The sequence below is a fragment of the Pelophylax lessonae genome (assembly GCF_965119305.1).
Source record: "Pelophylax lessonae genome assembly, chromosome: 5".
NCBI lineage: Eukaryota > Metazoa > Chordata > Amphibia > Anura > Ranidae > Pelophylax > Pelophylax lessonae.
In genome coordinates, this window is record NC_138772.1 from 406,835,473 (window position 1) to 406,862,446 (window position 26,974).

Sequence of the window (26,974 nt, forward strand, 5' to 3'; positions counted from 1 at the left end):
TATATATATATATTTCCCGGAACTTGTGGCAAAATATAAAATATTCCATGGACTCACCATGCCTCTCAGCAAATAGCTTGGGGTGTCTACTTTGCAAAATGGGGTCATTTGGGGGGGTTTTGTGCTATTTTGGAATTTTAGGGCCTCCGAAACTGCGACAGGTAGTGCAGAGGTGACATGAACAATTTACGCCATTAGAAAACCTGAGAGTGTTGATTGGTTTTCGCGGTCCTGTACACAGCTAGGCTCCCAAAAAGTCTCACACATGGGGCATCCCCATACTCAGGAGAAGTGGCAGAATGTATTTTGGGGTGTCATTCCACATATACCCATGTCATGTGTGAGAAATTTATCTTTTAGTGACAACGTTGTGTAAAAAAAAAAAATTAAAAAAAAAATTGTAATTTTCCCGAAACTTGTGGCAAAATATAAAATATTCCATGGACTCACCATGCCTCTCAGCAAACAGCTTGGGGTGTCTACTTTCCAAAATGGGGTCATTTGGGGGGGTTTTGTGGTATCTTGACATTTCAGGGCCTCCAAAACCGTTATAGGTAGTGAGAAAATGCAATGAAAAATGTACGCCCTTTGAAATTCTGATGGTGGTGATTTGTTTTCCGGCTCCCGTACACAGCTACGCTCCCAAAAAGTCTCACATATGTGGTATCCCTGTACTCAGGAGAAGCAGCAGAATATATTTTGGGGTGTAATTACACATATACCCATGGCATGTGTGAGCAATATATCATTTCAATGACAACTTTGTGTAAAAAAAAAAAAAAAAATTATTTTTGTCATTTTTCAAACACCTGTGACAAAAAAATAAAATATTCAATGAGCTCAACATGCCCCTCAGAACATTCCTTAGGATGTCTACTTTCCAAAAAGTGGTAGTTTGGGGGGGGTTTTGTACTGCCCCGCCATTTTAGCACTTCATGAAATGAGATAGGCAGTCAGAAATTAAAGCTTCGTAAATTTCAGTATTTACACCATAGTTTGTAGACGCTATAACTTTTGCGCGAACCAATAAAAATACGCTCATTGATTTTTTTTTTGTCAAAGACATGTAGCTAAATATATTTTGGCCAAAAAAAATGACATAAATTGAGTATATTGGATATTTTTTAAAAGACAAAGTTGAAAATGTCATTTTTTTGCAAAATTTTCGCTCTTTTTTTATTAATATCGCAAAAAATAAAAAGCGCAGAGGTGATCAAATACCACCAAAAGAAAGCTCTGTTTGTGGGAAAAAAAGGACGTAAATTTCGTTTAGGTACTGCATTGCATGACCGCGCAATTATCAGTTAAAGTCACGAAGTGCCAAGTTGAAAAAAGGGGTCTGGACCTTTAGCAGCCAAATCCTCCGGGGCTTAAGTGGTTAAGAATATTATTCGGAATTATATTTTGAGTTACTAGACCTGGGATCAGGTCATATACAGTATCTCACATTTTTGTAAATATTTTACAAAATATCGACAGATTGCAGGAAAGAAATTTGCTTGATTTCCCATCAACACAGACAGTGTGCACGGGAGAATTCATCCTGCCACAGCCATTTTCTTCTCTCAGCAGGGAAGCTGTATATGCCGGGAGAAGGCAGTGAATATTGCTAGCAGCTATACCAGTTGCTACCGATAATCGCAAGTAAAACCTGACAGGATGGTTGTACCCAAGCTAAACTAATGGAGATTCAACTGTCTATGGCTTTCATAACTCAAGCCAATATAAAAATATAAAGAAAAAAACCTCAATTTAATCTGACATTCAAAAAGTAAATTTATTCTGATACATTTAACCTAATATTCTAGTTATACTCATGTGCCATGCTATCTTAAAGGATGAAGAGGTACATTGGTAAGATTAAAAGAGTAGGAGGCCTCAATAGAGGTGTCCTCAGTATGCTGAAATTCACTAGTGGCCGATAGGTGGATCAATATATTTGTACCCAATGTCCTGGAATTCTCCAGAAGCAAAAAGAAGGCTCAGTACAGCTGTCCTCGAGATTCAGCACTCATAAAACTGTGGCTTAGTATCAGTGTCCCCAGTATTCTGAAATTTACCAGTAGTAGACACATGACTTAGTATAGGTGTCCCTAGCATGCTGACATTTACCATGTGCAGAAAGGTGGTTCAGTATAGATGCTAAAGTTCACTTCTCATAGCAATTATCTAGTAGCAAAAAGATAATGGGCTATGCTATGAAGTCTGCAGGGCTAAAACCCACAAAAAGTTTTGTGCTGAAATATATCTCAGAAAGAGTGTGTGAATCACAAGAGTAACTGTACTACTTTAGATAACTTTGTTATGTAGATCAATCTCTAAGTTGTTATGTAAATTTTCAATCTCTCACGACTCTTGCATTTCTGCAAGAGACATGAGAGGTAGTTGCCATATAAATGGCCACTTCAGAGTAAAGTATTTTTAGTTTTTTTTTTTTTTACATAAGCAGTACAGTAAAAGAGGTCAGCATGATCTAAATAAGTGTGTTTCAAAGTATTAAAAACCTTGATTTCATACAGTCCATATCTGTACATTACACAGGCTTCCTATTTTGCAGTATTTCACACTGATTGTGATTCACAGCTCTTTCCCACTATGCAAGTCTATGAGCCTGTCAATAAAAGTAATGCACTCCGTATGTGGCTGATATCTAATCTGAACAGTTGGAAAATAGGGAGGTTGCACTAAGAAACGAGCTTCCTCTTATGGCTAATCAAAAAATATCTCTTTTTAAAGCTGAATGCAGAGGCAACATGCAGAAGTTATGTCAAATTATATTAAAGCACAGGTCTGAAAGAAACACACAAAGGACAAAACAATTCAATAACAATGTACAAAGCTTAAACATATAGTTAAAATGTTTAGAACTCTTTAGCATGTATTGTGTCAGAGCAATATGGATAAAAAATATTTCTTTAACTTTTAAATTTGTCACAATTCTTAGGTCCTCTTTAAGTGAATACAAACATGAGTTTTTTTTTTCTGCCCCCGTCTCATTAGTGGGATATCCCTTTTCCCTGGGACACAATAAAACGTTTCTGGAAATCTCTTACCCAAATCTCAGAGTAAATTGCCACCACTGTCATTCAAACAGGTGTCCCCCTTCAGATGATCACCCCCTTTAACTTTAATTTAACAACTGTTTAAATTTGGATTTCTCATAGCTGAAAATGGTTACTGGGACAAACAGAGAGTGCAGGGACACAGACATCAGTAAAATAATTCAAAATAATAAACAGTTAAACCTGTTAAACAGTTAAATGTTGGACAGTAGAAGAAAATACGTTGAAACAAAACAAGAGCTCACTAAGGATTAATGGAACTTCCATAGCAAGGAAAGTCACTAGGGCATCTTTATGTTCCCATATTACTTTACTAGCTGTACTAAACATTCTGCAAGAGATACTGTAATGTCTTGCTGAACATTCAGCCACTATTAATGTGTTGCCAGGCTCGTTACCATAAAGAGCAGAGAGGCCCAGGTGACTTGTCTCTTTCAAAAAGAGAAATTAAGCCAGAGTCTAGTGCAATGCTGTTTATGCTGGAACATTTAGCACAGCTAACTCTGGTGTTAGGTAAATTATTGAATTAGACCTAAACTAGCTGTACTGTACATGGCTTAATTTTCTCTTGTTCAGCTGATGATAGAAAATCAATTGATTCTCCCGTCTATGTTAGACAGCATGGATGGAGGAATCTCCACTGCCACCTGTTGTAATCAGCAGCCCAGCATTCATGGCTGCCTGATAACAGCCTGAATAGCTGCAATCACTGTTCGTCCAATCATTTTCCACCCAGCTCAGTAAATTTTTAAATTAAAGTGGAGTTCCACCCACATCGTGCACTCTTCATCATGCAGCACTACTATGCATCCTTATAATGAATTGACATTTTTTTTCAGTTCACTTACCATATTTAGGCATTTATCTAATTAAACGTCCTCCTTTAGTGGCCGCGGTGCTGTACGTCATTTCTGGATTTGCATTGGCTCCTGGGAGATGTGTGCCATCAATCCCAGGAGGCAATGGGCATCGCCGGCTAGTAGGATCGTGTTATTTCCAAACCGGAAATGATGCCATGCAAGGAGGCTCTCACCGCCATTTTTAAAAAGGGTAAATAGGCTGTTGTTGCCATTGTAGCATAGCGTCTTTTGCAGAGCGCTCGGCGGTGTCAGAGGTGGCTGGAGCAGAGCAGAGCAGCATTATATTTTACAATTTGCTGGCGGTAAGCAATGCATCTCAGTTTTGTTTACAGAGCATGGGGGACAGCACATCATGCACTAATGATTTTCCTGTGCATTCAACTCCTATTCTTGGCACTGCGTTTTTGGCACTGTGATGGGCACAATGTGATGGGGGCACTGTGATGGGCGCAATGTGATGGGGATACTGTGATGGGGCACTGTGATGGGCGCAATGTGATAGGTGCACTGTGATGGGCATAATGTGATTGGGGCATTGTGATGGACACAATGTGATGGGCACAATGTGATGGGCGCAATGTGATGGGGGGACTGTGATGGGCGCACTGTGATGGGGGCACTGTGATGGGCACACTGTCATAGGGGCACTGGGTTGGGCGCACTGTGATGGGGCACTGAGATGGAAGGACTGTGATTGGCACAATGTGATGGGGGCACAATGTGATGGGGCAATGTGATGGAGGCACTGTGATGGACGCACTGTGATGGGTGCCCTGTGATGGGGGCACTGTGATGGGTGCAATGTGTTGGGAACACTGTGATGGGTGCACTGTGATGAAGGAACTGTGATGAAGGAGCTGTGATGGGGGCACTGTGATGGGAGCACTGTGATTGTCACAGTGTGATGGGGGAAATGTGATGGGCACAATGTGATGGGGCACAGTGATTGGCACAATACACACACACACATATACATATATATGTGTGCGTTTTTATATATATGTGATGGGAGCACTGTTATTGGCACAATGTGATGGGGCACTGTGATGGGGGCAAAATGTAATGTGGGCAATATCATGGGGGCACTGTGGTGGGCACACTGTGATAGGGGCACTGTGATTGGCGCAGTGTGGTGGGCGCACTGTGATGGGGCAGTGTGATAGGCACAGTGTGATGGGCGCACTGTGATGGGGGCACTGTGATGGGTGCAATGCATTGGGGGCACTGTGATGGGAGCACTTTGATTGGCACAAAAAAAAAAAAATATATATATATATATATATATATATATATATATATATATATATATATATATATATATACTGTATATGTACTGAACAAAATTTAAAAATGCAACACTTGTTTTTGTCCCCATTTTTTATGAGCTGAACTCAAAGAGCTAAGACTTTTTCTGTGTACACAAAAGGTCTATTTCTCTCAAATATTGTTTACAAATCTGTCTAAATCTGTGTTAGAGAGCACTTCTCCTTTGCCAAGGTAATCCATCCACCTCACAGGTTTGCCATATCAAGATGCTGATTAGACAGCATGATTATTTCACAGGTGTGCCTTATGCTGGCCACAATAAAGGCCACTCTAAAATGTGCAGTTTTACTGTATTGGGGAAGCTCGGGGGAGTCCAAAAACAGTCAGTATTTGGTGTGACCACCATTTGCCTCACACAGTGCAACACATCTCCTTCACATAGAGTTGATCAGGTTGTTCATTGTGGCCTGTGGAATGTTGGTCCACTCCTCTTCAATGCTTGTGTGAAGTTGCTGGTTATTGGCAGGACCTGGGACACGCTGTTGTATACGCCGATCCAGAGCATCCCAAACATGCTAAATGGGTGACATGTCCGGTGAGTATGCTGTCCATGCAAGAACTGGGATGTTTTCAGCTTCCAGGAATTGTGTACAGATCCTTGCAACATGGGGCTGTGCATTATCATGCTGCAACGTGAGGTGATGGTCGTGGATGAATGGCACAACAATGGGCCCCAGGATCTCGTCACGGTATCTCTGTGCATTCAAAATGCCATCAATAAAATGCACCGGTGTTCTTTGTCCATAACATACGCCTGCCCATACCATACCCCACCGGCACAATGGACCACTCAAACCACAATGTTGACATACGCAAATCGCTCCCCCACATGACGCCATACACACTGTCTGCCATCTGCTCTGTACAGTGAAAACGGGGATTCATCCGTAAAGGGAAAAAAGCTCTCCAAAATTTCAGACGCCATTGAATGTGAGCATTTGCCCGCTCAAATTGGTTACGATGACAAACTGCAGTCAGGTCGGGACCTCGATGAGGACGACGAGCATGCAGATGAGATTCCCTGAGACGGTTTCTGACAGTTTGTGCAGAAATTCTTTGGTTATGCAAACTGATTGTTGTAGCAGCTGTCAGGGTGGCTGGTCTCGGACGATCTTGGAGGTGAAGATGATGGATGTGGAGGTCTTGGACTGGTGTGGTTACACGTGGTCTGCGGTTGTGTGGCTGGTTGGATTTTCTGCCAAATTCTCTGAAACGCCTTTGGATACGGCTTATGGTAGAGAAATGAAAATTCAATTCACAGGCAACAGCTCTAGTGGACATTCCTGCAGGCAGCATGCCAATTGCACGCTCCCTCAAAACTTGCGACATTTGTGGCATTGTGCTGTGGGATAAAACTGCACATTTTATAGTGGCCTTTTATTGTGGCCAGTCTAAGGCACACCTGTGCATTAATCATGATGTCTAATCAGCATCTTGATATGCCACACCTGTGAGTTGGATGGATTATCTCGGCAAAGAAGAAGTGCTCACCAACACAGATTTAGACAGATTTGTGAACAATCAATATTTGAGAGAAATAGGCCTTTTGTGTACATAGAAAAAGTCTTAGATCTTTGAGTTCAGCTCATGAAAAATGGGGGCAAAAACAAAAGTATATATATATATATATATATATATATATATATATATATATATATATATACAGAAGCAAGGGATAATAATTAAAATTATAAATAAAGTTTTAAAAAAACAAATTAAAAATCACATTATGTGATTTCCTGTGTTTTGCATTATTTTAGAAAAGCTCTTACCTAAATCAGTGGCGTTTTGCATGTGTTGGTTTCCACTAGTAGGCAACTGCTCTTTTACTTCCTGGTTCCTGGAGGGGGAGAAGAGGTTTCCATGGCAAAAGGACAGCAACTTCCTCCGACGCTGCCATCGCTATGGAAACCTGACTGACAAGCTATTGTGCCGTTCGCAATGAACCGCGCATTACCCCACCGGATAGCCAGCATGCACGGAATACAGGAAGAGGGACACAGCGGCATCAGATGCCCACACTGGAGATGGCCACTGTGTGCAAGAGCTACACAAAGTAAGAAAAGGATGCTGCAAAAATACAATACTGGGGATAGTTTACAGCATAACCTTATTACACTGCATGAGGCATGACTATTCTAGGGGTATTTTTATTGTAAAATATACATTTCGGCCGGAACGCCGCTTTAACTTATGTCTTGCAATGCCACATGCAGTTTGAATTTTGGCAGATTCAACAGGAACTGGCTGAAATTTGAGCCAGATTTCTTTTCAGTTGGAGAACAGGTAACAACAAAGTAAGAACAATATTCTGAATGTGCAGCCTTCTTTTCTAAGAAAAATAAAAGTACATGGTGTGGGCCTTTAGAGTTATAGGACTAACTTGCAGCCTGCATTCCCAAGAGTGCTGGATTTAATCTATACACTGGCCTGAGAACCATTTGCCAACCCCTATATATACTGCTACAGGGTGGCCGCTGGGTGCAGGATCATGTATATATACATGATCATAGGTGTGCACAGCCTATTGCATTAGTGTGTGCATCCCAAAGCTCAAACACACGTCCCTTTCTCGGCAGCCTTAGCTATACAGGACAGGGAATGAATCGGGAGTGTTCTGTGCTGAGCAGCTTTCTGTTCATTCACAAACTGAAACATACTAAACACAGATTACTATGCTTCAGTTATGAATGAACACAGTGAGTGAGTTCATTTAGAAAAGTAAGATGTTGATAAATGACATATTTACTAGACCCTTCCCCCCACTGTCTATCTATAAGCAACACAGTGCCATGTCACAAAAAAATGGCCTTGTCATGAAGGGGGGTAAATCTTCTGGAGCTGAAATAGATAACCTCAAGACAGGGGTGCATCATTGCGCAGACTGTCCAGCTTGTTAGTAAATGTATGTGCAGGTGGTGTCTGATGCTTCACTCATATATGGTGAAGAGGAAAGTATGAAATAACTGTATGCCATCCTAGACCTAGCATTCCAACTGCTTGGTCATTTAACTCCAAAGCCCTTTTTTGGTGTGCGCCCTGTCCCCTTAACTTCCTTAAAAGTAAAGGCAACTAATCCCATAGACAGTTATGAAGATACCCCACTGGCAGATTTCTCCTCACTTCTTGTGGTGACAACAGCAATAGTTTGGATTGTACATTACTTTCTGTCACAATGACAGTAGCTCCCGAACAAACAGGGAATGCTGAATCTCCCCAGCTGGGACATATCAATCACTAAAATCCTGACTTGGTTCTCACCATTCCCCACTTTATCCAATACTAAACATTTAACTAAACAACTAAATCCTTATTTTTTTTGACTGCCAGCTTCCATAATAGATAAATGTATATAATAATAATGGGGACCTTTCACCACTCTCTGAACCTTACTGCTGTAGGCCCATGTCTACGTGGGCCTTCCACAAACCTTGTTCTGCTCTCCATTATAGCATATTGATCATCACTACGTTTAAGCTAATAAAAACTGTGGTTTAATGATCTTCATTTGTTTTTTTTTTTCCAAGGACACTGAGAAGGGAATCATACATATGCCTTTAAAGTGCAAACCTAAGGTACATAGTATTATATTTTGACCATTAAGCCAAAAAACACTATATTCTGTTTTGTTTAGTTCCTTAACATCAAATAGATACACAGTGCCTCTTATTGACTAGAAAACCAATTATTAGAAAAAGGAGAGACTAGTATGTCCTCGAGATCTAAAGGGAAATGCAAGTCCCAACACTGCATAATATATTGTGTTTTCCTTCACACACCTCAGTGAAAAGACAGGTTTTAATTACTATAAATTGCTGTTCTGGGTTTGCTCTTGTTTGTTACCAGTTACAAGCTATGCAGTCATATGTTACGTTGTGTAAAATGCAAGCTCTGCTCCTCTGGTTTCATTAGACTTTACTTCTTTCCAGGACATGAATGACTGAGCACTGTATCCTTCAATTTCTCCACATTTGAGCTGTGGATCCCCAAGCAACACCTCAGCCACTCAAATTCACCATCCACTTTTGTGCTTCAATATTCAAAAGGAAAATCAAATTTCTTTTTAGCACAAAATAGAAGGAGTAAGTTACAGCTTTTGAGAGCTAGTGCAGTATACGTTTCTATTTTCTCACTGAGCTCAAGGCATCTTGGGATTTTTCACAGCATTCAAAATTGTTCAAGTGGAAAAGAAAAAAAAATTCAAACCAGTCACCAGATCCAAAATTAGCATTTTATTCAGAACGTGGGGGTCAGAGGTGCATCATTTATATTCTGGTACACAATACAGAGGCAAAGTCGTTGTCAAAGTCCCTCCAGTTTAAAAGCTGCCTGTCCCCTCAAACATGTATTAGTAGTGCCACCAATGCCAGTTTGCCCCTATCGGTTTTGTTTTTGGTACAAATTATGTAAAACATTTGTGCTAAGAACTCTTGTTTTCTCCCTCCCAAACCAATAAGTAACTGGAAAAAAATAAACTGGTGTACTGAATCTACAGTTTTCTTTAATGTAATTGTGTTTGTCACCTGTTTTTTGTAAATACTTTATCCATAAAGAAAAAAAAAAGATATAAACATGCAAAAACCTGAATCCATAGTCCAAATAATACATACACATGTTTCGAAGCTTGAAAACTTCTTTATAGACTATGTTGAAAAAACATTATGTACACATATCATTTTTACAGTGAAGTGAAAAAATACCCAAAACAAAAAAGTGTACATTGATTAAGACCAAAATGTGCCTATCTTGTGAAAAGAAAAAAAATCAATTCTGCTACAAAAGAAAAAAAAAAAAGAATTCTCATTTTTGCTAGAAATTGGTGATATGACAACTCCCTTTTCCTGAAACCGACTGCAAAAAAATCCAAGACTCTTAATGGGAAAAGAAGCCTAAGAGCTAAAATAATGCACTATACATGTCAATCACATGGTTTTCTCTGCAGCTAATAGAGTTATTCTAATGAAATTTGTTCTCTATTTCAGATTTTTATATAAGCAATGCAATGTATCAAAAGAAAAAAAAAAAGAAGGAAAACAAAGGCGTGATGAAGGAAATCCTTGTTTACTTATGCCAGCCCACCCACAACATACCTTGTCTTTTCACCCTTTCAGAAATCAGTACCATTAAAGCGTTGAACATAAAACTAAATCCGATCTGAAAAAGGTACAAAAAGGCACATAAAATCCCAGTGCTTCTGTACTGTAAAATTCAAGTGTAACTGAGCTCAATCAATTTTTTTTTCCAAACAGTATTGGATGACTGATATTCCCACTGAGCCCAAATTGGTTTGCAGCCTATGCCAAAGCCTTCAAACAAGCACTTGTGCTAGTAGACTACAAAGTTAAAGCCAAGCTTCTTTACACTTTTTGGGAATATCAGTTCAAATGTTTGTTCTTGTCCACAAAAATGAAAGTTCAATCCAAAGTTCAGTCATCTCCGCCGCCATACATATCGGCTAGTTTCTTGAAGCGAGGGCCCCAGTCGTTTAGGTAATCATAATCTTGTTCACCGCCACTACTTGATGAGTTCAGGGAGCTTAGAGATCCAGCAGTGGAGCCGCTACCTTCGTAATCAAAAACTAAGAGGGAGTCATAAGGTGGAGCAGTGGGATCATTGTCTGCAGCTTTCAGGCCCTGTAAAAATACAAAATGCACCTTTTAGGAAAGTGATAATTTTTCTGTCCTAAGAAGTAATTTTCAATCATCGTCATATGAATTTATTGAAAAAAAAATTTAATATACAAAAATGAATATCACATGTGTATAGCAAACTCACAATATATGAATAGGAATAATGTGTGTCTGGGGGAAAATTAAAATGTAGCATTTACATGTTTCAATTATTTAAACAAAATGCTGGAAATGGGTACCATTTGAGATGACCAAACAACCTCTAATGAAATTAACAAGGGACAGCAAGCTAGCCAGTTGGGATCACAGAGCTGTCTTTACACCACTCTACCGGGTAACAATGCATAAAATATATGTATCTTCACAATATAGCTATTAAAGCTCAACTCCAGGCAGATATAAAAAGCAACCGAATTTAGTTTTGTATTCAATAATACAAAGTTACAAATTTACTTTAAATGCAATTGATGTAAGTACCCAAATTTGACCTGGCTTTAGCCCCCTGAAATTCTTTACACAACAGACTAACAGAATTTAGACTAAGGAGCAGCACAAGGACCCAATCAGTTATGCTTATGAGGTAAGACGGGAATTGCTGGCAGAAGGAGAGAGCAGAGTGACAGAGAGATGAGTTAAACAGATTGCTGCCTCCATTTCCACTTTCCAGTCAAAGGCTGGAGGAGGGATTAGACCTGTAAGTGCTGCTTAACTGCAGCAGAGAAAAAAAACTGATGTCCTGCCCTACCAGGCAGGACTGTGTTGTATGACAGAACTGTGAATAACTCAAAACTAGATTCATAGAAATAGAAATCATTTGACATGTAAAACATCTCCTACATACAGTTAGAAATGGTATGGGGTATGGGACTTTCGAGGTGCTTGAACACGTAATAACAAATTATTTTAATACAAATATAAACATTTATTTATCAAAAAATATATGTATAAAAACATTTTGTACATCCATGTATTAACCGATTCTCAATATATGGAAGTGATTTTTCCAACCAGTTTCCCCATTTTGGCTTCTTCAGGGAACCGCATGAAGATTTTTACTACTGGATAAACAAAGATACAATGAAAATCAAATATAATGCTCTCAAGCACTTTTTCACAAGTCATAGTAGTCATAGTATATATATTGGTGCAGTGTATAGGCATTTCAAATACAAAAAACGACACCAATCGGTCATGCAAAGGTTCCTATAGTAGCTCCATACCTGTTGATTATACAGGGTACTGAGGCTAAAAAAAATCAGAGTAATGGTAGAAGTGAGTCTGTCACCCAGGGTCACGCACTTCAGTGTATATACTATGAATTGTGAAAAAGTGCTTGAGAGCATTATATTTGATTTTCATTGTATCTTTGTTTATCCAGTAGTAAAAATCTTCACACATTTCACTGAAGAAGCCGAAACGGCGAAACTGGTTAGAAACAAAAGCACAGTGAATGATATCACTTCCATATATTGAGAATTGGTTAATACATGGATGTACAAAATGTTGTTATACATATTTTTTTTTAATACATAAATGTTTATATTTTCATTAAAATAATACCTTGAAAAGTCCCATACCCAATACCATTTTAAACTACAGACTACCTGGGATGTTGGTGCTAGTTATGTTTGCTTGATTTGGTCCTGTCCACAAAACCCACAATCTCCTACATACAGTATGCATTTTATCTATGTATTTTGCTGTTTGCATGGAGTTCAGCCTTATACAACTGTTTATAAAAATTGTTTTTAGGCATGGCAAAAGAACGCCTCAAGCTGAAAAAAAAAAAAAAATCTTTGGGAATTTTCTTAAAATTATACATTCCAATACATTGGTGCTCTCTGAAGGTGAAGACTACTACTTATCAGATGATTCCAAAGGAGAGATAAAATATTAAATATTTATTACATAAATATTTAATTATGGAACATATGACTTAATGATCACAGTATTTGCAATGAAAGAATATTATTCCCAATTTCAGGGAAATTGGAGCCAATGTTAAGTTTAGAGACAGTGAAAAGGAACAAATTTAGAAGGATGAATCTTTAAATAAAGAGTTTTGCATGCACCAGAATAGCACAGCTGTCAACCAAGATATAATTTATAAGTGGATTACAATGTTGGTAGAATTTAGTGAGAAAGGGATGCATTTTAGAGATATTTTACAGTGGAACGGGTGTGAACTTTGTAAGCCACTGAATCTAATGACTTAAAGGAAAAGCAGAATTCAACATGATTTTCCCTGGAGGATGATGTGTTGACACTAATAGGGAAAGACATGGACAGCATACAGATTGGATGATATGTGCTAATTAGGTATTTGTAAAATAACTAACATTTTGAAGTATCAGTGAATTATTTTAAAATTGATCGATGAAAAAGTCACTGAAACCTCTAAGCTAACAAAGGTGGGCTTCACTAGTATGGCTGTGCAAAAGGAAATGATGATAATCAAATTAAAATAATACATTTTCAGCTTTTCTTAGCGTATTACATTATATTTCTTTACATACATTTTTATTGGATGCTAAGGGTGCTTGCCCTTCTTTGCAACTTTATTTTGAGCAGCTTTGTAGAGCCTTAAAGAATAAAACCTTTTAAGTCAACTTGTAAGAAATGTTAACAAGTGGAGGTCCAGTCAAACATGTTTAATTTTAGACATTGTGGGGCAGATTTGCCTTTATATCTGTCTGTGTCCCAATTAGGGATATTACTTAGTTAAGTGATCAGTGGGACAGGAAATGTGGTAAAATATCTCTGAGCTGAGGAAAAAATCCCTTATCTTGGAATAAAGATAGTAATAAAATAATGGAAAAGGGTTAGAACCTCTCTTGCTTATTAGCAATATCATGCAATGAACCTGTAGTGCCACTCAAAGTATTCTAATAATAAACAGGTCCAGTGTCTCACAGTATTGACTGGGTTCAGGCTGTCTAATGCTCAATCCAGGAAGCAATGGAGCATGTAGGAACAGAAAGATGCCACACATCACTAGCTCATAAGGTGTAGAGAAATGTTAAAGGCCTCAGCCTGTGACTCCTCCTAAGCCTACACTCTCTTGGGTATTAATTATTTTCTGTGTGCCAAATGGAGAGAATCAGATAGTTGTAGCTACTAGGACACCAATCATAAATCATGACGTGGTGCTTGCAACTTTCTGCCTCTTTTATATACAGGTCCTTCTAAAAAAATTAGCATATTGTGATAAAGTTCATTATTTTCTGTAATGTACTGATAAACATTAGACTTTCATATATTTTAGATTCATTACACACAACTGAAGTAGTGCAAGCCTTTTATTGTTTTAATATTGATGATTTTGGCATACAGCTCATGAAAAACCAAAATTCCTATCTCAAAAAATTAGCATATCATGAAAAGGTTCTCTAAACGAGCTATTAACCTAATTATCTGAATCAACTAATTAACTCTAAACACCTGCAAAAGATTCCTGAGGCTTTTAAAAACTCCCAGCCTGGTTCATTACTCAAAACCGCAATCATGGGTAAGACTGCTGTCCAGAAGGCCATCATTGACACCCTCAAGCAAGAGGGTAAGACACAAAGAAATTTCTGAACGAATAGGCTGTTCCCAGAGTGCTGTATCAAGGCACCTCAGTGGGAAGTCTGTGGGAAGGAAAAAGTGTGGCAGAAAACGCTGCACGAGAAGAGGTGACCGGACCCTGAGGAAGATTGTGGAGAAGGACCGATTCCAGACCTTGGGGGACCTGCGGAAGCAGTGGACTGAGTCTGGAGTAAAAACATCTAGAGCCACCGTGTACAGGCGTCTGCAGGAAATGGGCTACAGGTGCCGCATTCCCCAGGTCAAGCCACTTTTGAACCAGAAACAGCGGCAGAAGCGCCTGACCTGGGCTACAGAGAAGCAGCACTGGACTGTTGCTCAGTGGTCTAAAGTACTTTTTTCGGATGAAAGCAAATTTTGCATGTCATTCGGAAATCAAGGTGCCAGAGTCTGGAGGAAGACTGGGGAGAGGGAAATGCCAAAATGCCTGAAGTCCAGTGTCAAGTACCCACAGTCAGTGATGGTCTGGGGTGCCATGTCAGCTGCTGGTGTTGGTCCACTGTGTTTTATCAAGGGCTGGGTCAATGCAGCTAGCTATCAGGAGATTTTGGAGCACTTCATGCTTCCATCTGCTGAAAAGCTTTATGGAGATGAAGATTTCATTTTTCAGCACGACCTGGCACCTGCTCACAGTGCCAAAACCACTGGTAAATGGTTTACTGACCATGGTATTACTGTGCTCAATTGGCCTGCCAACTCTCCTGACCTGAACCCCATTGAGAATCTGTGGGATGTTGTGAAGAGAAAGTTGAGAGACGCAAACCCAACACTCTGGATGAGCTCAAGGCCGCTATCGAAGCATCCTGGGCCTCCATAACACCTCAGCAGTGCCACAGGCTGATTGCCTCCATGCCACGCCGCATTGAAGCAGTCATTTCTGAAAAAGGATTACCAACCAAGTATTGAGTGCATAACTGAACATAATTATTTGAAGGTTGACTTTTTTTGTATTAAAAACACTTTTTTTTTATTGGTCGGATGAAATATGCTAATTTTTTGAGATAGGAATTTTGGTTTTTCATGAGCTGTATGCAAAAATCATCAATATTAAAACAATAAAAGGCTTGCACTACTTCAGTTGTGTGTAATGAATCTAAAATATATAAAAGTCTAATGTTTATCAGTACATTACAGAAAATAATGAACTTTATCACAATATGCTAATTTTTTGAGAAGGACCTGTACATTGGTGCCATCTACTGTATTGTTTGATCACTACAGCACCCACACTTTATGACCCATAGGTGTTTGGAGTTCACCTGGCTACAAACAAGGGCCAGATGGGGAGTACAGACAGCAATAAAATCCTGAAAGAGGTTCTAACTTTCCACCTTTGTCTAAAGATATGAAAATATATAAATTTCACGTAATGCACCTCTAGGGCCATCATACAGATTGACCCAAAAAGTGAAAGGTCAAGTCATGAATTTGTGGACCTGTGACTAAAGCTAAATTAAAACAACAGTACCTGTAAATTTAAAGATAACAATATGGAAGAAAATTCATGCTTAAAAAATACTCTTTTGTTAATCACCACACTATTGAATGCCTAGATCAATTTCATTAGAAGGCGAGATCATGTCATACATATGAGGCCTAACTCTGCTGTGTGAAGGATCTCTACTTGAACACATACCATGATCATGACATAATACAGCTGTGGAAATATGATTGAGTTTTTCTGAAAATATAATATTTGTATAGGAAAGTTTATTTATCCCTGACTATTTAAAGGAAAACAATACACACATACGTCTGGGAAGACATGCATGCACATATACAACTTATATGCCTTGTGTGATTGCTAAATAAATCTAGAATATAAACATTTGTGGAGTCTTTGAAACAATATGTTTTGGTGCAGTTACTGCTATGATGCTTATTGTGCAGCTCTATATGCCCTTTCAATGTTTTTTTTTTCATGATCATGGTATGTGTTCAAGTAGACATCCTTCACACGGCAGAGTTAGGCCTCATAAGTATGACATGATCTCGCCTTCTAATGAAATTGATCTAGGCATTCAATAGTGTGGTGATTAACAAAATAGTATTTTTTTAAGCATGAATTTTCTTCCATATTGTTGTTATCTTTACATTTACAGGTATTGTTGTTTTAATTTAGCTTTAGTCACAGGTCCACAAATTCATGACTTGACCTTTCCCTTTTTGGGTCAATCTGTATGATGGCCCTAGAGGTACATTAAGTGAAATGTATATATTTTCATATCTTTAGACAAAGGTGGAAAGTTAGAACCTCTTTCAGGATTTTATTGCTGTCTGTACTCCCGTTGAGGTGATTTCCTGTATGTTCCAATGGAGATAAAGGGAATTCTCCCCCATCTGGCCCTTATTTGTAGCCAGGTGAACTCCAAACACCGATGGGTCATAAAGGGTGGGTGCTGTAGTGATCAAACAATACAGTAGATGGCACCAACGTATATAAAAGAGGCAGAAAGTTGCAAGCACCACGTCATGATTTATGATTGGTGTCCTAGTAGCTACAACTGTCTGATTCTCTCCATTTGGGACACAGAAAATAATTAATACCCAAGAGAGTGTAGGCTTAGGAGGAGTCACAGGCTGAGGCCTTTAACATTTCTCTTCACCTTATGAGCTAGTGATGTGTGGCATCTTTCTGTTCCTACATGCTCCATTGCTTCCTGGATTGAGCATTAGACAGCCCGAACACAGTCAATACTGTGAGACACTGGACCTGTTTATTATTAGAATACATTGAGTGGCACTACAGGTTCATTGCATGATATTGCTAATACGCAAGAGAGGTTCTAACCCTTTTCAATTATTTTATTACTATCTTTATTCCACAATCACACAAGGCATATAAATTGTATGTGTGCATGCATGTCTTCCCAGACGTATGTGTGTATTGTTTTCCTTTAAATAGTCAGGGATAAATAAACTTTCCTATACAAATATCATATTTTCAGAAAAACTCATATTTCCACAGCTGTATTATGTCATGATCATGGTATGTGTTCAAGTAGAGATCCTTCACACAGCAGAGTTAGGCCTCATATGTATGACATGATCTCGCCTTCTAATGAAATTGATCTAGGCATTCAATAGTGTGGTGATTAACAAAAGAGTAATTGTGAATGTTGCTTTTGCGGCACAATGTCACAATCATTCCTGCATTCTGTATTTGCAGCATTGTGCTCTTCAGTTAATTTCACACTAGGGAAGCATAAACTGATATCAAATCCAAATTCTGTTGGTTACAATAGGTGCCTTATATTTTCCCAATTTATTAGAAATGCCCAGTAGTAAAAATATTTAAATATTTCATCCCAACCAAATTGGTTATGGGTGAAATCATTCACTGGCTTCTTTGTTCACTTGAGTGTACATTGCAATGGCATAGAAATCTTCCTACCATATTTTCCAGCTCTGTTGCTGCCCATGATGGAGTTTTGTATGTCACCACCAACCTTGGGCTGTTACCATTTCTCCTTAAGCATTCTGTACAGCATAAATAATAGGCAATTCTAACAGGGATAGTGGAACAACTTCGATAGCAGGTTTGGAGAACTGGGTACTCATCCCTGGAGTCCCAGAGATTTAAGAAGCTCGTTAGTGGTTTAAGGGATGTTGTTAAAGTGGTTGTAAAGTCAGAAGTTTTTTTTTTATCTTAACGACTTGCCGACCGCCGCACTACTATTTACTGCGGCAGTCAGCCCCTACTGGGGAAAACGGTGTAGGGCTACGTCGCTCGCCCACGAGCCTCTAGGGGGTGAGCGTGCGCCGCCGGAGCCGCACCCCCTTCATTCACTAACATCCCCGTGCGAGTGACCGGCATTTTTACAGTAACAGTGCATATGTATAGCACTGATTACTGTAGTAATGTCACTGGTACCCCCAAAAGTGTCATAAATGTCAGTCAAGGGTCCGATCTGTACGCCGCAATGTCGCAGTCCCGCAAAAATAAATGCAGATCGCCGCCATTACTAGTAAAAAAAAAAAAACAATAAAAATGACATAAATCTTTCCAGTAGTTAGTTAACGCAATAACTTTTGTGCAAACCAATCAAAATACGCTTATTGTTTTTAACAAACATATGTAGCAGAAAACAAATTGGCCTAAAATGTTAAAAAAAAATCATTTTTACATTTTTTTGGGGGGAATTTCATATAAAAAAAAGTGAAAAATATTGTTATTTTTTCAAAATTGTCGATTTTTTTGTTTATAGCGCAAAAAGTAAAAATCGCACAGGTGATCAAATACCACCAAAAGAAAGCTCTGTTTGTGGGAAAAAAAGGACGTCAATTTAATTTGGGTACAGCGTCACACAACCACGTAATTGTCTATTAAACTCACGCAGTGCCGAATCGCAAAATAGGCCCTGGTCTTTGAGCAGCCAAATCCTCCGGGGCTTAAGTGGTTAATGCATTCTATGCATTAGGATAAAAAGCCTTCTGTGTGGAGCAGCCCCCCTCAGCCCCCCTAATAATTACCTGAGGTCCCTCTCTGTCCAGCGTTGTCCACAAGTGTCTCAGCCATCCGAGTTTCTCCCTCCTGATTGGCTGAGATACTGCAGCGATGTCAATTAAAGTAAGCTAGCGAATCAGGAGAGAGAGCGGGGGCATGGCCGGGTGGGGGCTCTGTGTCTGAATGGACTCAGGGAGCTGTGACTGGGCTCAGGTACCCCCATAGCAAGCTGCTTGCTGTATGGGCACTGAACAGGAGGGAGGGGCCAGGATCACAGAAGAGTGATACAAGAATAGGAGGATCCAGGCTGCTCTGTGCAAATCCACTACAACAGAGCAGGTAAGGATAACATGTTTATTATTTTTATAGGCAAAAAAATTAGACTTTACAATCACTTTAAGCTGCCTTTGTTTGTGTCAGAACTGTTATATGGGAAGGCAAAAGCAGCTTAGAGCATAGTCAAAGGCAGGTGGGAAGGAGGTTAAATGCAGATCAAATGCTCCTATAAGTGAATTTTTTAAAGTTCTCAGAATTGTCTCAAACTGATGCCAAAAGGAAGGTGCATTTGCTCATTGACAAAAGCCAAAACCTTTAAGTGACTTCAGATTGTTCGAAACTATGGGGTAAAAATATGGGGCAGACTAACCTTTTACTACAAATGACTGACAATAAATTATTCATTTTAAAAATCATTGTTGCAAGTGTTTGAGATTGAAAGGGTTTTATCAACGGAATACTGCAATATTGCAGTGAACGAAACATTAAAAAATAAAGCAAGGAAGACATGTTTTTCACTATTATCATGTGCTCTGTCTACTTTGGAATAACTTGAAAGCCAACTCACTGACTGTTAAAAAGCTTCACAAGACAAGTGTATAAAGCACTTACATAATTGATTTAATTTGGCTGCTCTATACACTAATCCTATTTGAAACAACTCTTGGTAATTATGAAGGTATTGAATTTCAACCATTCTCACCAACTGAAAGGGGGATACGTGAGGGAAATAAAAATTAACTATTATTAAATTTGGTTTATAAATAAATTTAACAGACAATGCAGAGCTGGTAGACTATTATTTGCAAGCCAAAATGAATTCCTCAAGTGGATAGTGTAGCCAGTTTGTCTGAGAGAAACAAATGTATAGTACATTTACAATAATTATAGATTTAATGCTCCTTATAAAGACTGTGCTATACTTTGTAAAACTCTTGTCAGCAGAGCAAGGTTGGAAACATGCCCCCCACCCTCCCATTTAATTCCGGAAGGGTAAAATATTAACAGAAAAGCAGCATGAGTTCCTACGTCTGGATCTATGGTGCCTTTAAACTCAAGAGTCTCAGGCACTTTGACAGTTAAATGGTTTACACTGGTAGCAAAACGTACACAGGTATCTGAAATGTACCTTTCTCAATTTACCTCTACAGGTAGTTTATTACCTAAAGATAATGCAACAGACATGGTTACTTCTTAAAGTCTTACTCCAGACCATTTTATTATTATTATTATTTTTTTTACAGTGGGGAAGGGTTTAAATATCCTCTGTCAGGTTTTTATTTTGTTAATGTCTGTGCCACTAATGTAGAAATATCCACTTATTCTCTGTACCAGTGATAGGGCATCACAGGAATCATAGTTAGGAACAAGGCAAGTTATTTTTAGTAGGGAAAGGATTAGAAAGAACCTCTGCCTTTATTTTTTTCCATCAATGCTTGCCTGTCCTTGTGATGCCCATTTCCTGCATTTCATGTTTTGGTGTCAAAATCGCAGAACGTTAGGGCAGATCTCCCTAGTGGGCTCACAGATAGCAATACAAGGTTGACAGAGGTTCTAACTCTAACCAAAACTCAAGACACAAGTCCATCTGGTTCAACTAATGAAAAACAAAAAACAGTAAAGAAAACATAACCATACAATCCCATATACACAATCCTATACCCACAGTTGATCCAGAGGAAGGTAAAAAAACCCCAGCAAAGCATGATCCAATTTGCTACAGCAGGGGAAAAAAATTCCTTCCTGATCCCCTGAGATGCAATCGGATATTCCCTGGATCAACTTTTCCTATAAATATTAGTACCCAGTAATATTATGTACACAATGGATCAACTTTTCCTATAAATATTAGTACCCAGTAATATTATGTACACCCTGGATCAACTTGTCCTATAAATATTAGTACCCAGTAATATTATGTCCACCCAGGAAAGAATCCAGGCTTTTTTTAAAGCAATCTAGTGAGCTAGCCAGAACCATCTCTGGAGGGAGACTATTCCACATTTTCACAGCTCTTACTGTGAAGAAACCTTTCCGTATTCAGAGACAAATTCTCTTTTCCTCTAGACGTAAAGAGTGTCCCCTTGTCCTCTGTGATGACATTAAATTGAATAACTCAATATGCTGACTTTTGTATAGCAATGCAGTACTGCTCAAATGCATGACAACATTTGATCTACTCTGCCTGCAAAGCAAGCAAATCTAAATAGAGTCCAGCTGTGTCAAAAGCACAGGTCAGAACTGCCATCTACACTGTACCATTGAAAAAAAAAGGGAATCTGATAACTAGCATTGGGGTGTGTTTCAAACAGAGGAAAACACAAGTCCTTATTGTTGCATTAAACCCAAAGCAAACATTTATTATGTTGCAGGTTATCAATTCTCAGATGTGATAGGCTCCATGCACACTGGCTTAACAATCGCTGCTAGTACAGGAGTTTTGTGTTCTGCCTGTAGAAGCAGCTCAATGTTATCCTATGTTTCCATGCACATATCATAAACAGCATTGAGGACGGGATCAGTAGTTCGTTATCAGTTTTTGCAGATGACACAAAATTGGCCATGGCAATAACTGCACAGCATGAAGCAGATATCCTACAGAATGACCTGGACAAAATTACGGAGTGGGCAACGACATGGCAAATGAGGTTTAACGTGGAGAAGTGTAAGGTTTTGCACTTGGGGACTAAAAACATAAAAACACAATACACGTTAGGAGGGGAACCCTTGGGGGAATCAAAAATGGAGAAAGATCTGGGAGTCTTGGTTGATGATAGATTAGGCAACAGCATGCAATGTCAAGCGGCAGCTGCCAAAGCCAGCAGATTATTAGCATGCATAGAGAAAGGGATGTATTCCAGAGATAAGACTATAATCCTTCCACTTTATAAAACTCTGGTCCGACCGGATCTGGAGTATTCTGTACAGTTCTGGTCGCCAGTCCTCAGGAGGGATGTGTTGGAGCTGGAGAGAGTCCAGAGAAGGGCAACTAAACTGATTAGGGGGTTGGAGGACCTTAACTATGAAGAGCGGCTGCAATCGCTCAATTTATTCTCCCTGGAGAAGAGACGTCTGAGGGGGGACATGATAGCAATTTATAAATATCTTAATGGGGATCTCAGCTTAGAAAAAAAGCTGTTCATTCGAAGGAATTGCATGAGGACTCGAGGACATACAATGCGATTAGAGGAGAAGCGTTTTAACCTCAGGCAACGATGAGGGTTCTTTACTGTTAGGGCTACAAGATTGTGGAATTGTCTACCACAAGAGGTGGTTTCTGCGGGTAGTATGGTGGCTTTCAAAAGACTCTTAGACTTACATCTCAAGGATCAGGACATTAAGGGCTATGTTAGATGATTACAGCCACACACACCTACACAGATTGAACTGGATGGACTATTGTCTTTATTCAACCTCACCTACTATGTAACCATGTAACATTAGGACGATTACAAGCATATTTTAAGCTCAACGAGGCAGGGAAAAAAACCTTATGCTTTGCGTTTCTGATTGGAGTTTTCTGGCAGGAAAAATGCAAAACTCTCCTAAACTCCTCTAAACTCTGTACAAAAAAAGGCTCTATAGAGGAGAACTGTAGTTTTTTTGTAAGCCCAGTGTATTGGAGCCTTAGGCTTTCTTTCTTATTTTTCTTATTTTTTTCCTGGTGATCTATCCAGTAAGTCTGTTGTTTTTCAACAGAACAAGCTGTTCTGCAGATGTAACAGTTACAGCCCTGGGGCCCAACCTGCTGTCCTTTGATATATGTTGCACAGCCACTGGACCGTAGCAGTTTCTAGTGAAAACATTAGTCAGGGTAATAACATTGATCTCATTAGCCTCATGTAACATGTTCCCAGTTTCATATTGTCTTCTGCAGTATGTCCCCAGCCAAAAATGTAGCATGCCCACACACTCTGACCCTTATTTCCTCTATTAGGTCTGAAGTTTCTGACAATACATATATTAAACATTAACTGTAGTCCTTTGGTGATGTCAGGGGCCACATTTGAGGCCTCCTTTAGTTGACAACCATAAGTAGGAGGGCTGGGACAAACCATTTACCACTGACAGGGGTGCTTACAATGGTCATCTTCTATTTGTTTATGTAAAATATTTATCCTAAAAGAAAACAACTGTTGCTGCAACTGCTTAAAAAGTGTTAGATAGAGTTCAGCTTCAATTGGTTAATGTATATAAATCTACTACTACATCTAACACTCCCCTCCCCCAGACTGACAATGTTGCTGTCCAAAGATGTCTCTCTTGCTCTTTTATCCAGAGTGGGGAGTCTAATACAGGAGATGTGTTACTGGCTAGATCCCCAGGTGAAAACAAAGGGAAAAAGCAGCCACCACATCTAATGATTGGTAAGCAGGGATGAGCTGGGGCATGTTTGAGTTTGTACGTGCCTGATCCTGCCAGGAAGCCGACACTGCACTCCGCTAATCACAGGCACTGAGACATTTCCGATCCGCAGCTGCACAGATCGGGAAATGTCTCACTGCCTGTGATTAGTGGTGGGATTGGGCACGTAGCAACTCAAACACGCCTGAGCTTATCTCTATTGGTAAGCTAGAATACATTGCATTTTGGTTTGGGGTTTATTGCTGCTTTAAGAGGAAGTTTCATACAGGTATCATGTCATATCCTAACTGGCAGCCTAGCAAATATCTGGCAGCCATTTGCTAGAACACCTGAAAAGCCTGAGCAGTTAACTGGGCTGGAGACATTTATATCTGTTTGGCAGTTTTGGTTTTGTATATTGATAAAGTAAAAAAAAATGACCCATAAACAATTAAAAATATAAAGTGGAACTTTATTCAAAAATTACGCCTTGCTAGATTACTTCAGGATGGCCCCTTTCGCAGGTATTGCTATGTAAAGCTTTAAAAACCAAAGGTCTATACTGTTTAAAATCAAGTAATACACTTTCTCCCCCTGCTCTGCACATGCTCAGTTTCTCTCCATTTTTAGGCACTTTTAGGCACTGCTGAATTTGTAGAGGTTGATCTGCTGCCTTGAAGCAGAATTAACCCTTTCGCTGCCAGGTCCTTACGTCGTACGGACCTGACAGCGGGGGGTGTTACACACAAGCTGGTGGCTGCAGCCACCAGGATTGTGTGTGAAACTTACAGGCAGACTCGTGAAAGCATCCGGGCAGCAGCGCTGCGCCAAACTGTTCTCATACACCCCAGGTATCAGTGCCCCCCTGTGCGTGCGCCCCGCCATGCTTACCGGGCTCAGCTTGCCCATCTGCGGGCCCTGGACTGACCAGGCGGGTGATGGAAGCTGCGGTGGAAGGAGAAGAGCAAACACACATCTGCTCTCCTCCCCTTCTTGCTGTGACCCGGAAAGCGACACCTGTGACGTCACTTCCGGGTCAGCATCTAGGTGTCCCCGGCTAGGTCAGCAGGGAAGTTAATGTTTGGCGATCTCATTGCCAAACATTAAGTTGAGTCCAAAGGAGGAATGCAGGGTCTTTTAAAGATCAATAAAGAAACATTTTTTCCCCCTGTGCGATAAAAAAAAAAGTTGAGTAAAAAAAATGTTTTTTTGCAAAAAAGTTAAGTTACACCCATACACACAAAATCCCCCAAAAAAATTCTAAAGGCCCCTAATCTCCACATATACCCACGTGCAGACGTAAACACATTTGCGTTGGGGGTGCCTACACATGAAAACGATTGTGATACACATGTTACATATGCCGCGCACGCCGGAGTGAGAGAAATAATTCTAGCACAAGACCTCTTTCGTGACTCTAAACTGATACCTATAGGGGGCTTTTGAAGCATGGCCTATAGAAAATATAGGGTACCTCTTCTTTTATGTTTTACCAAGAATGAGGGTAATTTATTGCATTTTGCATCTTTTAGACCTCTGAGGTAATATTGTGTGACATAACAAATAGGAACTACCACTATTTGATACTCTAGGGTGTCTGTTTTCAGAAAATATATAACCTTTGGGGGTTTTACCTCATCTTCAGGGCTAAATTGATTTTTTTAAACATGTGTGCAAAAAATGCAAACAAGGCTCTGGCAGCAAAAAGGTTAAACCGCCTATTCTTTACAGCCAAGGAAGCTGCTTCTGTTTGATCTGCAACTGCCATGGTCCTGCACATGTGATCAGTTATGATACCAGCCATTTGCTGGTTTGACAGTTTGGTTGAGGACTCAGCAAATGTGACAGTTAGCAATAATGGCATTCCAGGGATGTAACTGCTTTTTAAACTGTTAAATCAATGGATTTAGTTCTGCTTTATTATTTACTGCTGTTCAGGGGCTCTGGGCCTCAGCAAAATAGCAGCCTGCAGAAAGAAGAAACAGGAGCAATGCTGGAGGCAATTTACAGCACACACTAATTTTGGTAGCATAATTGTCAATGTGGAATGTATTTTCCTTGCTAAAGAACGTTATTTTTTACTACTGAGCTTATTCTTTTGAAACAAATGTGAAACCTATACCAAGAATTTTGAACAAGCTCCACATAAGCAATGAACTAAACATTCTCCTTTGAAAAAAGAACACCTGGTAATAGCCAAAACCTTTTATTTATTTGTATTGTAGTACTGTACTGATATCGTTGGCACTAATTTTTCTATCATATAAATATGATAATATAATCTTGGGTGAAAATATGAAAAAAAAATAAAAATAAAATAATGAAGAATTGCAAGTGTGTAAAAATAGGCAGTCCTATGTTCAAACAGACTTGCAACAAAGCCGCCTGCTCTGAATGGGGATTTTGATCAGGTCTTGAACTATCTTCAACTATGCTATAAAAACTTGCCAAGCTGGTGAACTGTGACAGATGTGATTTGAAATTGCCTGACAGTATATTAGTTGAGGTTGAGCTGGATGGTAAAGGGAGGTCAGGTAGGTGTTGCAGCAATATTCAGGGCACAGAAACATCAGAACTGAGAGGTTAACAAACAACAAAGAATCTAAAGGATAAGCTAGAGATGAAGTTAGACAAGCCTAGGTCAGTAAGTTCACACAGATTATTAGTCAGGACCTAGATGAAAGTCAAATGTCAAACCCAGAGAAAATGAATATAAGCAAACAGAGATAGAATGAGAGAAACAAAAGGATAAAGGAAAAATCTTAAATAGAACTCTTAACATTACTTGCATTCTGGAAATTTAGTCTAGTTACATTATTTTAAAATAAACTTTGCACTATCTACTCATTTTTGTTATACTCTGGTGTAAAAAAGTTGGCCACACCTAATTTAGGTTTACATCCTGCAAACTTTTCACTATTCTTACTTGTGTTGAACTATATAGCCTCATGCACACTACTGCTTCAAAATGTTCAAACTCTTGATAGATTCCTGGGAGGATAGAAGAATAGTGTATGCCCAGGCATTGTCACGTATGTGGATATGCTCTAGGGTTTCTAATCAGGGATTATATGATAAAGATACATTTTTTTTTATCCATTTGTTTTTCCACATTAAGCCCACTTTAAATCAAACATCACCAGGATGCCATAACCTATGACAGCATAATAGATATTGGGATTGATCTACTAAAGGCAAATAGACTGTTCACTTTGCAAGGGAAGTTACACGGTGTATGGAAAACATAGTGTATGTCAGGGGTGTCCAAACTATGACCCTCCAGCTGTTCAGGAACTACAATTCCCATGAGGTATTTTAAATCTCTGACATTCACAAACAAAACTAGGCATGATGGGAATTGTAGTTCCTGAACAGCTGAAAGGCCATAGTTTGGACATAGCTGGTGTATGTGGTGAAATATCACTTTGAAAAGAATGATCAATC

The 26,974-nt window shown here is 39.3% G+C and overlaps 1 protein-coding gene across 1 annotated transcript in view; it reads right to left on the bottom strand.

The window, feature by feature from the left end:
• Nucleotides 1-9,460: 9,460 nt before the first annotated feature.
• CDH2 (cadherin 2) overlaps nt 9,461-26,974 on the bottom strand; it is a 399,869-nt gene continuing 382,355 nt past the window's right edge. Inside the window, exon 16 of the mRNA XM_082259211.1 lies at nt 9,461-10,881. Coding sequence (XP_082115337.1) covers nt 10,675-10,881 — 207 coding nt within the window. The 3' untranslated portion in view covers nt 9,461-10,674. The remainder of the gene's footprint in view (nt 10,882-26,974) is intronic.